Here is a 17,488-nt window from a genome sequence, read left to right on the forward strand (position 1 = left end):
TTATCGTTTGTGAACAGAAACCGTTAAGTCAATTTTAACAAATCAGCGTGCTGTATTCATGTCAGATGACAAGGATGCTTTCACTTTAAAAAAAGACGTATTAAAGAGGGGTTTCGTCAAAGCTGACTAAAAGTGATTGAGGATAGATAATTTTGAAGTATCTTCTTAAGGACGAAAGGAAAATAACAGCTGAAACTTTTTCATGGAAACTCGCTAAAGCAGCACATTACAATGGTGAGGGAAAAGCTCCTTGTGTGTTATCACATCCATACAGTCTATGATCACAACAACTTCTTCTGCATTGTCAACTGAGGAGATTAAACAGGTTTTAATATATATATATATATATATATATATTACCTGTATGTAAGTTATTAATACTTAATCAAAACAATCCAACTGCAGTTTGATTGAGATTACTTGTAATGAACAATAAGAAACATGATTTCTGAAAATAAATAAAAATTGAGTTATCTTTTTGAAAATGCCAGTATTCTTCATATTTTGAAGAATGCTGGTAATCAAACAGTTGACGGTCCCCATTGACTTCTATAGTATTTATTTCCCTAGTGTGGAAGTCAATGGGGACCAACAATGGTTTGTTTCTTTAAAATATCGTCTTTGTGTTTTTGTGCAACATAAGATAGAAACTTATTTAGGTTTGGAACAACATGTGAGCCAATGATGACAAAATAAATTTTTTCAGGTGAACTATTCCTTTAATGAAAGACAAAATCAAAAAACGTTTCTAGTAACGCACACTTGACAAATTGTGCATGATAAAAATGAGCTAAAAAAACAACAACATTTTTCATGATAAAAAAGACCCATTGTCAGTGAATTCTGCCTTTTTGACTTCCGATAGCAAAAATTCCTATTGAAATTATTTATTTTCTATAAAACCTAATGATTTGAATCAAAATATTTGTATTTTTCATTAGAACTTAAATTTTTTTAAAGAATGTAAAGTTGAAAACTGGGTACATAAGTACTATGCATGAATTTACAGTTTTCCTCTCTCTCTTTGATTCTTGACAGGATGCTGAAGAGGAGGAAAGCCCGTACCGTGCAGGTTCTCCCACCAGCACTAAAAGCCTCTCACCCAGGAGACTTCAGAGGAAAGCGGTGAGCACGTACACACTCTTTCAAACACACACACACACACATGGAAGGGGTTCACGGACAGTCCGCCTCCTGAAAGAAGCGTCCATTTGCACACCAGTAAGTCCGAGCCGACGTGGGGCGGCTTGATTGACAGCTGTGGCTAAAGCGGCCGTGTGTAGTGTGTGTCTTGCGTGTGCGATGCAGTGATGTGTTGCCAAGCCCAGGCAGGGAAGCGGTGAGCCCCCCATAGACGCAGGAGGTGGCCTGGATTCATACTATTCACTGGCCTGCCTCCATTTCCACTCGAAATAGGCCGCGGTTGTTTCACAAAACCAGTTTTTGGACTGGCAACAAGGATTCGGCTTTGATGTATCAATAACTTTATGTATAAAGACTGTAGCTTACACCATTCTAGCGTTTAAAAGCCGCTGTTCATCCTCCATCTGGCCTTAAGTGAAAGGAATGCTTTTTCATGTTACTGTAGCTTTAAGATCTGTATGTAAATGAGCTCTGTTCTGATTGGAAGAGAGGTAGGACCCCTGAACTTAAATATACTGGTGTAGATCATACTGAATAGGCATGTCATCTTTAGATGTGTTTAGAAAACTGCTGTTTTTCATAGCATTTTATTCAGGCTCTATAAATGGTGTCCTAGTTATAACTGGGCAGCTGTAGGTTACATTCACCCTAACACACCTTTTATCCCCAAAAAGCTCAAACACACATGTATCTTCCTATTCTGTCCCTCATACTGACACCTATTACCATGAGGCCATGTGCCCAGGGACTCCCATAATGCCCTTGCTGCATCGATCTGCCCTCTTCTTCAACCTAACTTACACACTTTCTCTCTCTCTCTCTCTCTCTCTGTTGCACTATATATATATATATATATATATATATATATAGTCAAACCAAAACTAATGCAAAAAAAAACTTTTATGCAATTGAAAACTTTCAGATGCAATTAATCGTGATTAATTATTTGACAGCTATATATATATATATGTATATGCATGGATAGTATGCTAATTTATATATTTAATGTATTAGACCAGAGAGTAAAACGAAGAGCAGTCAACAAGTGTCCAGCATTCACAAACTGCACGTTCACTTTTCATTTATATAAAAAAAGTCCAGGTCCATACCAATTATAAATTGCCTACTCAGACACACATTCATTAGCTGTCCGCCAGTATCATTAAAAGTACCTTTGCTAAATATTCAGCCTCTATATTGAGGCTTTCAACCACCGTAGCTCAGCAACATGAATGTTGATCAAGAATGCCGAGCTGAAGGGTGCAAGTGTTGATTAGCTGTAAAAATATCTCACTTCCGCTACACTTCCGGCATGAACAGCCGGCTCTTGTACCCTTACATGCTCACACCTCCACGGCCCTCGTGTGAAGGGCATTGGACAAAAGCCACGGCTGGTCTGATCCCTCCCCGCCTGCACACCATCACAACCGCTAACTTTCTATCCAGCCCTTAATTAACGCGGCTATTAGCTGCATCCTTGTTGTCAGGGAGAGCTGAAGAGAATGGGAATAGGTGGTATGAAAAGGTGTGGAGACGGAGGTCCTCCAATTAGGGCTTTTCTTAAGGTGGCGGTTGACTCCCTCCACTCACCCGTCCCAGAGGAATCCCTGGGCTTTATCACAGCTCTCAGACTCATCACATACATGCGCATGTTCTGCTGTTTGTGCACCAGAGTGGATGCGGCGGCCACAAAGAACCTCCACGCGATCAATGAGTAAATCAATCCGCTGCGCCGTTCAGTCATCGTTACCGTCTAACAGAGAACAAAAGAGCACCGGGTGACGGGGGTCTCAGCGCCAGGCCAGCACGCTCGTTTCTTTAACGGACTTCTGCTGGTGTTCATTAAAACGGGAGAAATGCTAGAGTATAATGAGACCTGAAGCATCCTATTAACCGTGTTCATGTCTAAAAATATGAGAGCGCTCGTGGAAGTGCTTTAGTTTATTTAATATACATTTTTTTAGGAAACATTCAATGATCATCTGTGAAGTGAAAAGGAGAATTATTGTAAACAATCCTACCTAGATCTTTTTTAGGACCTAAAATAAACCCAGGCAAGGTGATCAGGACCCCAATGCAATAAAATACTTTACGTTATAAATAAATAAATGGATTATGAAATATTGATTTAGGTTGAATTTCTTTCATTATGTGAGAAGAAAGACAGGGTTACACGAGAGGAATGAAACCAGCTCCGGTTATGAGGGAAATCAGTTGCCTGGGAAAACAAAAACGGTTTAGCCTTAGATTGAAATTTAAAGTGAAGAATGCAACCAACCAATCAGAATTTAATGGATATATTCATTTTGATCAATGACTATGAAAAAAAATATATTTAACATTAAAAACAATCCGTCAAGTAATTAATGTGTGTATGTACATATATGTGTGTGTGTGTGTGTGTGTGTAGGTATTTGGTTACACTTTATTTTAAGGTGTCTTTGTTACAGTGTAATTATATATTAAAATACTGTGTAATAATAACGAACTACATGTACTCACAATATTTGATTAGGATTTGGCTTAGGGTCAATTGCAAGTAATTATGCATAATTTGTTGTTATTATAATAGTAAGTACACTGTAAAAAATTTCCTGTAGAAATTACAGTAACTTACTGGCAGCAGTTTGCCAGTAACTTACTGTAAATTAAACTTACAGTAAAAATACTGTATTCATATTTACAGTACCATTTAACTTGCTGTAAATGTATTTGCAGTAATATATTTTTTTACTGTAAAACACAATTATGTTTTTTTTCTCCTTTTATATATTTTAATACAATAAAATATTACTTTACACTGTGAAATTTACTGTAATTGGTTCACTTTTATTATGTATTGTAAAACTTTACAAATTATTGTATTTCAACAGGTCTCATGTCTCAGTAGTAAAAACTATAAAAAGAAACAAAAGACTGTTTAACTTCTTTTATTGGTTTAATAGTTAAATTGTAATACTTGAAATAACATTTTAATATTCTTGCAGATTGTACTTTCAGTTTTCCAAAAACTTGAATACATTTCATTTATACATAAAAGTTTCATATTAAGAGCATTTTAAAACAACAGACATGAACAGATTCAGTCATAAGAACAATCTTAAAAATTTACTAATTCAGAAAACTCCTGTGTAGAATGTATTTGCTCTTAGTAGCTTAATAGTTTTGCCAGATGAAATCCAAAAACTCCTTAAAGGGATAGTTCACCCAAAAATCTGAATTAGGTCATTAATAACTTACCCTCATGTCGTTCCAAACCCGTGAGACTTCCGTTTATCTTCAGAACACAGTTTAAGATATTTTAGATTTAGTCCGAGAGCTCTCAGTCCCTCCAGAAAGGTAAGAAAAACATCATCAAAGTAGTCCATGTGACATCAGAGGGTCGGTTAGAATTTTTTGAAGCGTCGAAAATACATTTTGGTCCAAAAATAGCAAAAACTATGACTTTATTCAGCATTGTCTTCTCTTCCGGGTCTGTTGTGAGACAGTTCAAAACAAAGCAGTTTGTGATATCCAGTTCATGAATCATTCGATGTAACCGAATCTTTTTGAACCAGTTCACCAAATCAAACTGAATCGTTTTATACTGTTCGCGTCTCCAGTACGCATTAATTCACAAATTACTTAAGCTGTTAACTTTTTTAATGTGGCTGACTCGTGAACTAGTCAGTCTTTTGTTCGTTATCTGGCTCAGCTCGGTGTTCATCTTCAGTTCTCTCCTCACAGCAGTTCAGTCAGTGTACTTTTTGAGTAAATGAATTACTCCGGGATATTGGTTTGTTTGAACTCAGAAGTGTCAGCCACATTAAAAAAAGTTAACAGTTTAAGTAATTTGTGGATTAATGCGTATTGGAGATGCGAACCGTTTAAAATGATTCAGTTCGATTTGGTGAACTGGTTCAAAAGGATCCAATTACATGGAGTGATTCATTCGCGAATCGGATATCACAAACTGCTTTGTTTTGAACTCTCTCTCACAACAGACACGGAAGAGAAGACAATGCTGAATAAAGTCGTAGTTTTTGCTATTTTTGGACCAAAGCGTATTTTCGATGCTTCAAAAAATTCTAACTGACCCTCTGATGTCACATGGACTACTTTGATGATGTTTTTCTTACCTTTCTGGACATGGACAGCAGACCGAACACACAGCTTCAATGGAGGGACAGAGGAGATAAATGGAGGCCTCACAGGTTTGGAACGACATGAAGGTGATTTATTAATGGGTGAATTAATTTTTGGGGTGAACTATCCCTTTAATGAAGGAGGATACATGAGGGTTCAGACCAGAGTTCTTCCTTTGCACCATCTTCCCACTTCTTTTGATGACGTGGAACTTTGAGGAGCACTTGCTGTTGTCAGGGTTATCATTTAACCTTTACATAACAGAAAAAAAAGTTAGATCATTTGATGTGAAAAATGTCTAACAAAACAACCAAATACTCACAACACAACCAAATACAGAAATGCACTGCAAATGGCACAGAACACAACGGAAATATTTCCAGGGGACCCAATATGTGACGAACCCGGATGGAGCATGTTTAGTACTCAACGTCTACTTTTGTTTTCTTGCAAAAAATACAGAGATTACATATTTATGACATACAACTTTATATACAATATAAAAAATGTAAAAAGAACATGAGGGTGAGATATTAATCTATACATTAGTAACATTGTAAAAAAAATTGTAATGTTATGTTTAAATAAGTTTCATAGGTAAGAAATGTAAGGTAATGTAGGTTCCAAAGATGAAACAGCTAATTTTAAAGTTGAGACACACACAGATAAATAAAGCATATTACGAAAACTTTTTTTGTATAAAATGTATTTATTTGCAACAGTTATGTTAACAGCAATAATAAGACATTTGTGTCCTAAGTACAGCTATTAAGCTGATAGACACCATGCTGCTTTGTCACGAGAACATCCCAGGTTAAAATAATGAGGAAATTACGTTGGCTAAATCCGAAATCGCCCCCTTAACACTCATTCACTCATTTCTACATTAGTCCACTAATACGGTTCACTTGAAGCTGTGAATGAAAACGAGTGAGTGAATTCGGACAGCCGTTGATCGCATTGGATGTACACAGTCGGGTTCGTCACTTACTGGGGTCCCCTGAAAACATTTCCATTGTGTTCTGTGCCATTTGCGGCGCATTTTCGCGAACGAGATTATGTTATTCTCCCGATGCTGATGTACAGAACAAATGTTACATTTGAAGTAGACATATTTGTTTAGTTTCCTTAACTTTATGTGTTTGCGGTAACGTTAAATGTGAGACTGAGGGGCGGAGAGGCTTCGGAAAGTGTATGAGCATTCAGGAACTGCACTCGAAAACCTTAAATTCGCCGTGTTTTTATGCCCTTTGGCATGATTAATAAAGGCGTATAATGTCTCCACAGAGACGCCAGTGTTTGCACACGACACGAACATTGCGGGTTTACTCTAGCACTACAAGCATGACGTGCATTTATATGGGGTAATCAGTTAACAGCAAGCGATAATAGCGGGAAAAAATCTGACTGACTTTAAGCTAAATCCACGAAAGCTTTGTTGTTCGGCTAACAGTTGACATGAACACTCACCAGCTCCTGGAGTGGTCAAACCCAAGGCAGAGACCCGTTAATGTCCATATTTTGACGGTGAAACGTTCAGAAAAGGGAAAGAAAGGAAAGAAATATGAATGTTTGCACAGTGTCACCACAACTCTCTCTAGCTCTAGCATAAATGTGAGGTGACTGCGCGCCATACAGTGGCAGCGTTTTTTTTATTTATATTTTTGTTTTAGTTAAACCAAAGATATAATATATTTAAAGTAAAAGAAGTAATATTTGTACCCACCTTTGCATCTGACTGGTTCTTTTCGCATCTGTGTGTCTTGTTTTGTTCTTTCTCCAAGTGGGAAATAAAACTTGATCTGTGATTGGTCAGGTTTCGCGCTCATTTTTTCTTTACTGTATTTAGATTTACAGTAAATTAAAAATACTGTAATTTAGTGTCGCCAAGAGGGTATTCCCCAAAATGTAACTTTAAAATACAGTAATATGCTGTATAACTGTCCTACAGTAAAATACAGTTCATTTTACAGTTAAATACTGTTAAATTTACAGACATTTCTAACAGTGTACCTGTAAAGTGTGACAAGGATACGTTAGAATAAAGTATCTTTTATAGTTGTTGTTCTTATTAATATTATACTATGTTTTTATTTTGATTCTATTTGTTTTATAAGTTCAGTGCACTTTCACGAACGCTATAACAACACTTTGCTGCACTCACAGAAAAGTTGAGCTGTATTTTCGGAGTCTGGCTCACTGCGGCGTACAGTATAAGGGGCTGGTGTTCAGGTCCGGCCTCAGGGTCTGTGAAAGCCAGACTGGGTGTCAGTAGCAGGGCCTGGGGCAGAGTGGAGCTGATCTCTATCTCCTGCTTATTCCCCGCGACTGAAGCTATGGGTGTGTGTGTGTGTGTTGCGGCTGCCTCCTCTGAGTGGCACACAGCCTCTGGGGAATGACTCCACACACACACACGCTCTCTGGATGAAGCCGGCAGATGGATCCCCTATAGCCGTGGCCAGTTCAGCAGCGCTGCATATTAAAGAGTCCAAAAAGCTCTGTTCAAGTTGTGTATAATTCATACACACTTCCTGCTCCGGCTTATGAGCTTCCACCTTCATTTACATACCGCCCTAAGCAGTGACCACTGTAAACATGATTACGTTACAGCTGCGCAACTCTTCAAGTCGTGGAATCAAAATTAATCTGATTTACTTTCTTCAAGAGATATTCCATGTTCAAAACCAGTTAAGCTCATTCAAGTGCATTTGTGGTCAAAATGTAAAATTCCGACTCATGTCTCGTTTTCTTAAAAAGTACATAAATAAATTATAATCAAGGTTACGGTGCAGAACTTACATTGAAAGTGAATGGGAATCATTTTGGGGGATTTAACAGCAGAAATGTAAAGACATTAAGCTTATAAATCCCTTACATAAATTTATCGTTAAAACGTATGTATCATATGAGCTTCAAAGTCAAAAAAAAGATTTTTAGGGTTTTAGTTGTTACAATATAATTAAAAACGAAACAAAATTTAGTTGTCGCGAAGTAAAATTGGATTTAACTTAACACATTTAATGGCTGTACTATTGGCTGAAACTGAGTATTTTACTGTTCACAGATTCCACTCACTTCCACTGTGTCTCAATGTAAACATGTATTTATAATTTTTTTAGTAGTGAAATGTCAATTATGAAGTAATAATGTATAATCAAAATTATGCCACAACAGCTGTCAATTTAACAGTGATATTCATATAATACATGTTCTTGCACATATTGTACAATATATTTCAAAGAAAACATTTTTGTATTCAAAAAAAACAAAATCCCTTTGAGTATCCATTTCAATAAAAGATGAGCCATATAAGTTGAAGTTCTCTAAATGCGTTTATATCTACATCCATGTCTTTTCGTAAGGAAATTACATTTAGATGTGGCTTATTCTTTCGAAACTCATCTCACGCAGGTTCATGGCTATTTGTACGGATGCGTGAATGTGAGAACGTGTGAGATAGAGCTCCCAGTGAGAGCTTTGTGAAACCGCGTAGGTCTGGAGGACTGCCAGCGTCGAGATGGATTCGTTGGGTGTCAAAAAACATTGACGAACAAATGGAGAGAAATCGCTTTTGGCCGGTGGACGTTTCGCTGCAAACAGAGAAGCCGCACATCTGCATGAGACTACGATGAGATGGAGATGCAAAAAGCTCACAGGAGGGGGAGAAAACCCTCTCGGCTGTAACTAAAGTGCCACCTACTGGATGCTCGCAAGCGACGTACACGTCCAGACTCTTTCTTGTGCTCTCCTGCTCTCTGATATTCGGAAAGTTGCTTTCAGCCGGAGCCAATTGGAGGGAAGTTGCCTGAGAAGGGGTCCTGGGCTTTGTTTAAAGGGGAACTGCTTGAATAGCTCAGCAGATGCTGGCTTAAATTTTGGCTTGGAGGCGCAGGGGTTTTGTTTGCATTTTCCAGGCATATCTTCCCTTTCCATATCCTGCCAAGAGCATGAGATCAGTGCCTGGTCTGAAATAGCATATGAAATATATAATGCAAGCCTGGCTATTAAATTGACGAGACGATTGGCTGCAATGTAAAGCCCTGTTGCCGCTTCTTACAACTTGGCCACGCTAGAAGCAAAATGGGATTTTTCTCTTAAACGGCCGGCCCCGACAAGAGAGATGAAGTTTAAATGCTTTTAAAGTCTCCGTTGAAGAGCGTGATGTCTGCTCGCCGCTTTGACTGAAGACAGCCCATTTTCCGTGTGGATTTGAACAGGCAGTTTAAGGAGCAGATGCTGACCTGTGGCGGCTCAATATGTCTGTGCTGATTTAGGGTACACGTAAAAGAAGCAAATAGGCACATGTCTGCTTGTTTTCCAAATCAGCAGTTTTGGCCCGTCTCGGAACAGTGGCTCGAATGGCTTTTATTATTTTATTTCATATCCTGATTCTTTTCCAGGCTTTTGACTTTGTTTCACGACTTACTTTGGAAAGAATGAAGTGACGGTAATGTTTAGAGGCGATTTTGTCTTAATGTTACTTCCCGGCATTCTCTGCTCTGTCATCCTAGAGCATAATTAGTGATTTGCAAAGAGAAGCATTGCTATTACCATTACGATTGAACAAACAATTTGCAGGTTTTTGTATATACGTATCTATGTATGTGCGTGTATTTATGTATGTATTTTTCAGGCTGCATAATTTGGCCAAAAAAAACTGTGACTGATGTCAGTATGGTTTTAATAATAATTGTTATTATGATGATGACTGTTATTATTATTATTACTCAATATAAAAAAAGTTTAAAAAAAGTAAATACACTACAGTACATTGTAATAGAAAATTTGAGTTGCTAAGATAATAATTGTTGTTGTTGTTTTATTTTATTTTACAGTACTACTGAAAAATTACAATATTATGTCAATAATAATACAATATTAATACTTGACGGCCTTAATTTTTTTTTAAAAATGGTTTCAACTATTTTTTAGCTTTAAGTCTTGCATTAATCATGCAACCTTACTAACCCATAACTTCAAATATAAACTTATTTTCACTTACCCTAGTTTCTGCATAGCAACAAAATTGCAGAAACTGTCCAAACACTTTAGCAACCACAAATCAATGTACTAGAACAACTATGGCAATGTGGCGGCAAACCAGTTAGCTGACAAATCGATTATTCTTCTTTCTATTTTTTCTTTTCTTTTCTCAACTGAATGTGTTGAGAAAACGAAAGAATGGAGTTTTGATCAAGTTTAGGCCTGATTTTGTCATATTTCCCAGGATCCTCTGCTGTGTTGTCTTGAAGTGTAATTAGCCATTTGCTACGACTAGCATGACTATTACTACTCTTTCACACTGACAACACTAAGTATGGGCTTCATTTGATTTGGTTCAGTAAGAAACTACCCAAAACACTCTAGCCACTGCGTAGCAACATGCTAAAAACATATTAGCAACCCCTAATCAGTGACTTAACCATTCTAGCATTGTATCTGCAGGTTTTGCACAAGCTAACTACTCATATTTACATAAGGTTTTTTAATGTTAAGATTATTCTGCAGACGATCTCAAAGCTCACAGTTTAGCTGAATAAAAATGAATCCCATGAATCAGCGTTTTGAAATAGTTAGCATTTAGCTAACTTGCCGTCTCTTCAGATTTTTAGTGCATACACATGACTGTATCTGCTGAGAGTTTGCTTTTTTGTTGCGGTAGGTGTTTGAGATTCAGGCCTGGTGTTGCCATCCTGCAGAGGGCTTGCGCTCACCTTGTTTTAATAAACACCTCTGCTCGTAGAAAGCGCCTCTCTGAACAACACGGCCTGCTCCGCAACTCAAGGGACTACATAACTGCAAACAGTGTTGCAGGGCAAACACACATACACACCCCGCCGACACCAAATGAATGTGACACAGTTCCGCAGGTGCATCCAGCCCCTTCACTTGAGCCAAAGTGGCTTGCCGGCCAGATTTATGACCCTGACACAGGAATCTATTAAAGCCTTTTGGAGGATTCAAGGCCTGAACCCCCCGTAATCGCTTTCATTATAGCTGCCGGCTACTAGCGAGTGGGGCAATCAGCGCCCAACATGTGTTTCTGTTTATTCCAATGGCAAAGTGTTCAGTACACACATCTCTTAGCTATTTTTATGGACGGGGTGGCCGTTAACCCATTCATCAGGCAGCGATATCCAAGATGGAAAGAAGCTCCTTAGCCGAGCCATTATGGCAAGATTTGACCATATCCACCCCGTCCGGTTGGCAACGTAGCGTGACGTTTTTCTCGCACCTTGGGCTCTTTAAAAGGGCTTTGGTTTAGTAGCGTGCTTTGATAATGTGGCAAACGGCGGGTTATGGGCTACTTTAGTGAGTGGCGGGCATGTGCATGTTCACATCGTGGATGGCTAGTTAATGGCAAACCCTAAAGCCTGGGGCCGCAGCTTGAAGCTGTGCCCTATAATACTTAAATTCTTTAATTTGCCAATTAAACGCGTTACACAGGTGCGTTATAAAAGCAGAGGGATTAGCAGAACGAGCACCTATGTCAAGGACAGGAATTAATGTTGTCGCTCTGTAATGAGGACATGAGATACAAAGTTTCTTTCAGGAAATGTGTTGCTTTAGTAGATTAGGTGGGATTTAAATGTGTCGGTCTTCTGTTTTAGCGTCAAAATCCAAAGTCGTCTCCACACATGAGCCTGTGTTTTCCGGAGGGTTATAACAACGACAACAATGATGACACAGCCAGCAGGTAAGGGTTTGAATTAGATTACAGTATGTTTTCCAAACCTTTTATGGGTAAACATCTTCCATTTGTCAATGCAACACTGCCCTCTGGTGCTTTTTTCTCCCACATGGCTTTTGAGATAACAACTTGTGTGTGTGTGTGTTTGCGTGTGTGTGGGCAGAATATCCTCTGAGGACAGCGGGGAAGTGGCATTATTCAATGAAGACAGTGATGACTCTGTTTTAGAGTTTCAGTCTGAAGTTAGTCAGACGGGCCAGATGAACCTGCTGGAGGAGATTTTGGACTCTCTCAGTACATCCCACATTAAACAAGGACGAATGTCTGCCGCCAAGAGTCTGGACTTTTTCAGATCAGTCGAAGACCTAGACAATCCCACGGTGAGGGATGCCTTTTATTTTAGTTTTTTCAATTTAGATTTATTTATTGATAATTGGTATTTATTAATTTATTTTCAATTATTATTTAATTTCATTTATTGATTATTTAGTTGATTTAATTGCATTTTTATATTTAAAAAAAAAAAAAATATATATATATATATATATATGTATATATGTAACTTTTTTTTTTTTAATTCAGCATGAAATAACAAGTTTGGAATTAGTTGGAGTTATTCCAAATGTTTTAAATTAGATAGTTTCAGAAGATAATATTAGAAGTATAAAGGGTACTGATTTTAGGTTAACTTCAAAGCTTTGTGTGCATAAACAACGGCATGGTCTTGTGAGCTTGTCATTTGTACTGTTTCCAGAAAAATTGCAAGTCCCCGCTGGGAAGTAGTTCTTCTCAGGTCGATTGTGAAGTAGAAAATGGAGAACAAGTCGGATGGAATATGGGTCAAGACGACAGCGCCATCAATGGTAAACATCTCCCACCTTCGCCTCGACGCCAAGCCAGCTCCCGTTCCCTTCCTGTCTGTCCTCCCATTGCCAATGATCTCAACAATGAAGAGAACCCGAGGAACTCTCTCCCTGAGACACCCAAAGTTCAACTCTTGGTACCTCTTGACACGGACAAACCCAGCAGTTCCCAGCTGAGACCAGACAACCGACCACCAGCAAGCCGCAGCCTTTCCCGACAGAAGGTCCTTTCTAGAAGAAGAACCCAGAGGCCGTCCCAGGAACATGCCCAGCAGAAGGCAGCAAGTGGACAACCTTTGGTCCTTGTTCCGTGGGAGAGGAAAAAACAGCTCAAGGAGAAAAATATGGAAGAAAGAGGGAATGAGACTCAGGAGACGGGCTTACTGGAGGAGATCGAGTCCATGTGTCGCATGAGCATGGCCCTCAAAAGCAACCAGGAGTTCACACTCATCAGAAACAACACCAGCATGGACAAATCCTGAGAAAAGGGCACAACACTCACGTCTAACCTTTCTCTTTTCATAGTCACGCCTTCCTCTGATGCCACACCAGCACTCTTTGCATGAAGTGTTTGCAAAGGTGTTTTGTAGTTAATGTGAATGTTCGGTCCTCTTATTTCTTACATTCGGTCCAAAACAACAAACGGTATCATTCAGAACTGGTTGTTGGAAAGGACGAAAATTTGGTTTAAAGGGATTTATGTCAGCATTCAACATCCAGTTTAATTATTTGGGCAGCTGATTGCACTTTCAAATCACTGTTTCGATAAATCACTGTGATGAGGAACAGATTTCCCACTGTGTATTTTACTAAATCGTACAAAAGTATTTAAATAGCGAGCAAATCTCAGCTTCATATAATACCTTAAACAGATTTAATTTGCTTTTACACAGTATTTCCAAACTGTGCCACTATAGCTTGCTAACTACTATCACTATCTTTTGTATCCAATGCGTCTTATAAAGAGATATTTATCTAGGCAAGTGTATAACTGGTTCTCAATTTGCTATTTTTGAGGGGAAAAAAAAAAAGTATTTTTTCAACACACATCTCAGGTTTATGCTGTTATCCAAGATGAGATGTTAGCATTTTAATTTCTTAGACAAAATCAAAATTCCAATTATGTTAGAACTAATTAACTTAGTATATTGATATTTAATTGTGAAAATGCAGGTGCTGCTGATGGCCAGTGCAAAAAGCAGTACACTTGTTACTGATAAATAAATATATTTTAACCCCCTATCTTATTCTGTACAATGGCCAGAAATATACTCAACGCAAGTACGATAACCTGAACGCTTCTAGCTAACAAGCCCAATTTCACACAAAGTTGTAACATTTGTAACGTAACAACTACGTATTGCATTCTCAGCGTTGCCACAAGAGGTGCTGTAGCAGCATTATCATAAACTAGATGCATCCGAAATTACATACTGAGTATCTACTATATTTTATGAGGGACAAATTCTGCAGCCAAAAAAGCATGTTCCCAACACTGGTCCTGGAGGCACCCCAACACTTCACGTTTTGCATGTTTCCTTAATCAGACACACCTGATTCAGATAATCAGCTCATCGGTAGAGACTCCAGGACCTGAAATCGGTGTGTCAGAGAAAGGAGACATGCAAAATGTGCAGTTTTGGGGTGCCTCCAGGTCCAGGGATGGGAACCACTGCTCTATAGTATGAATGCGTGTAGTACTACATCCGCCCTTTTGTCATTGTCATGTGACTTACAATGTTTGCGTCGTTTCACTGCCATTTGCGACTCGTCTTCCGTGGCTTCAAGGGATATTAAATGATCGACTGAATGTGCCCTTTAAAAATTTGCAAGAATTAGTGAGTAATATTTTTTTTTTTTTTTTTTGGGTGGGGGGTTAAAAGAGTTGTTTTATAAATATGATGAAAACAGTCGTACTACTATTCGTGTGCCATTTTTCACCTACTATATTGTGGATGTCGCCTTCAAAACTGTACTGCTACACCAAACAGGAAGTGGTTATTAGATCCAGCACTTGTTTCTTTAGTGGCTGATGAGTTATTTAGGTCATTGAGCAGAGTGATTTAGGACATGTGCCATTCTGTCTGACACTTTAATGACTCTCCTCACCCCTCCTGTGTAATCTGCTGTGGTAACGATATGGCTGTAAAAACATTCAAAGTTTAGGACCCCGTCTTAAATCAAGCTAGGCTTCTTAACGTAGCGGCTGAACTCAAAGCTGTCCTGAAACAATATATGCGTCAGCCTTTGAACAAATCAGATGCCCCGATGAATTATGCAAAATCAGTGTTATCAATAAACTTAAATTGCCATTGTTATTTATTTTCTTTGTAAAACCCCTATTAAATACAAACTAGGGTTTCTTGGCTTTAGTCTAGTTTAGTTTTTGCTCGGTACACACAAGACATACAGGACATGTTGTTGGTGTCGCAACGTCAACACTGATAATATGCATATGAAAAATAAATGAAGTAAAAGGTGAAATGCAAGATGTTGTGGCTAAATAGCTATTCTATGGAAGCTTCTATCCACCAAACATATACTGACATGTTTCCGATGTTCGTTCATGTTTATTTTGTGCTTTAACTAGTAAAGCGGAAGAAATGATCGCTTCACGTGCCGCTTTAACTGAGGCACTACAACGATCGGTCACGAAACATTAAAGAGCCACAAAACAGTATTTATTGTTTGAATTTCTTACAAAATGACAAAATTTGAAAACTGAGACTTGATACCTGAAGTACCATGTTGTCGTTTTCTTTTTGCTCCGTCGCGTTTGTTTGCGAAGGGTGAGTTCTGAGGAAAAAAGTAATTTTCTTTGTCCCGCAAAGAAGTAACATGAATTGTGAGAAAAGATCACAATTACCTTTTTTCTCTCTCTCTCTCTCTCTCTGTTTTTTTTTTTTAAACCTGTGGCAGAAACAGGAAGCTTCCATATTCGTTAAACTTTGCCTAGGTATTTCTTGTAAACAGGAAGATATACAGTATGTGTACTATTTTTAACAATCATCAACGTAAGGAAAGTTTGGAAATGAAATTGACCCCCATTCCTATATAAATGAGAGGTTGTGCCTTAACTGAGTTCATCTACTTGAATAATTGTTTAAAATGATAGGCAGATGCCTTCTAACTCATAAATGAAATCTCATACCTAACTGATTTAATACACTCCTCATAGACAGCAGATTTTTATTGGTAAAGGTTTTTTTGGGCAAAAAAAAGGTCCACTGTCAATAGTGTTGTGACATATGAACCAAAGCTCACTCTGAAGTCACTTTAAAATCAATCAACATTCTGTTGATCAGCGTTTTGAATCCATAATAATAATGGTAAATATAGCTGCACCTTAATGCACATAATGCCAAGTTTTGGTTTTAGAACAGAACTTATATGTATTACTGGTACTATAGTATTTAGTTTAGTTTTTAATCATGGTTTCTAAATCACATAGTATTGGTACTCAAACCGAAACCTGAAATATTGTATAATTATAAATAATAGTAGAAAATCTCTTTTTTTTTTAAAATTCCTAATAACCTGTTTATAGATATATTGTTGACACGAGAAAGACCATCAGCCTGTTCAATACCAATCAAGTGCACAGGAACTCATCCGAAGCGTTTTACAATGACCATGTGATAAGTTTTACATTGCATTCTCTGCATATTGTCTCTATTCTATTTGATACTGTGTATTTAGAAAACATGTACAGTTTGGTTTGTCATTGTCGTACATGTCTTTAAGTGTGCTCTATTTTTTGAATAACTTCTTGATATTTGTCTTTGGTAATGACTGAAAATTCAGAATAGCTTAAATGTTGCCTTGAAAATATATTTAACACGTTTTTCTATCTAATTGACATATTTGTTATTAAAGTAGAGATAATTTTTAATGTTGTTTAGCCTTATTTGAAATCTGGTCACAGTTAATGTAGCAGCGTAGAAACTTTTTGATGAACTGTGTAGATTTTGGGGAAACCTGTATGAAAACAGTCATTATACTATTTTGCTTAGTTACATTCAATTTGATCCAGTTACTGTTAACCAGCTGTTTCAATTTAAACACTAAATGAAACTAGATAGTCACCACATATATTAAGGAAAATGCTATCCAAAATCTTTTTCTTCTTACTCGTTATTGATGTGCATTTTTGTCGTAAAGTTATATGGTATTTTTTTTGGTATTGTTCAGCTTTTATGGTACCATTCACACATTCTTACATTGTAGTATTGTGACATTCTTAATTTTTCATCTGTTTTGCTGTTGAATTATTTTGTAAATTAAGTAACGAGCTGCTGTAGATGAATCACTGGACGCTCCAAACTGCTTCTGAATGTTCAACACATTCAACTTTTTTTTTTTACACAAAATGTCTGTATAGCTGATTCAATATGATAAAAGACACAAATCATGCTTGATTTTCTTGAATGTTTGCTGGTAGGTGAATATGGAATCTCAGTTTAGTTTGTGGTGGTTGAAATGCTTTTGAGTGACTGAAGCTGGATGAACTCTGAGCAGTTAAATCGTTTTTAAGTGCAAATTAAGACAGTCTAATGTGTTATTACAGGAACTACTGGTACCACTGTAAGCACTGTGAACTGAAATAAATTATATGTCTATACAACTTACCTGGGTGGATTCATTTGACCACTAAACGCTGGATTTG

At 37.6% G+C, this 17,488-nt stretch overlaps 1 protein-coding gene across 4 annotated transcripts in view; it reads left to right on the top strand.

The window, feature by feature from the left end:
- Nucleotides 1-17,450, top strand: part of LOC113039891 (DENN domain-containing protein 1B-like) — a 99,313-nt gene extending 81,863 nt beyond the window's left edge. For all 4 annotated transcript variants that reach the window (XM_026198044.1, XM_026198046.1, XM_026198043.1 and 1 more), the window contains 4 exons: nucleotides 1,039-1,125; nucleotides 11,880-11,965; nucleotides 12,123-12,339; nucleotides 12,714-17,450. In XM_026198044.1, coding sequence (XP_026053829.1) covers nucleotides 1,039-1,125; nucleotides 11,880-11,965; nucleotides 12,123-12,339; nucleotides 12,714-13,304 — 981 coding nt within the window. In that variant the 3' untranslated portion in view covers nucleotides 13,305-17,450. The remainder of the gene's footprint in view (nucleotides 1-1,038; nucleotides 1,126-11,879; nucleotides 11,966-12,122; nucleotides 12,340-12,713) is intronic.
- The last annotated feature ends 38 nt before the right edge of the window (nucleotides 17,451-17,488 follow it).

The sequence above is a fragment of the Carassius auratus genome, chromosome 22 (assembly GCF_003368295.1).
Source record: "Carassius auratus strain Wakin chromosome 22, ASM336829v1, whole genome shotgun sequence".
NCBI classification, from domain to species: domain Eukaryota; kingdom Metazoa; phylum Chordata; class Actinopteri; order Cypriniformes; family Cyprinidae; genus Carassius; species Carassius auratus.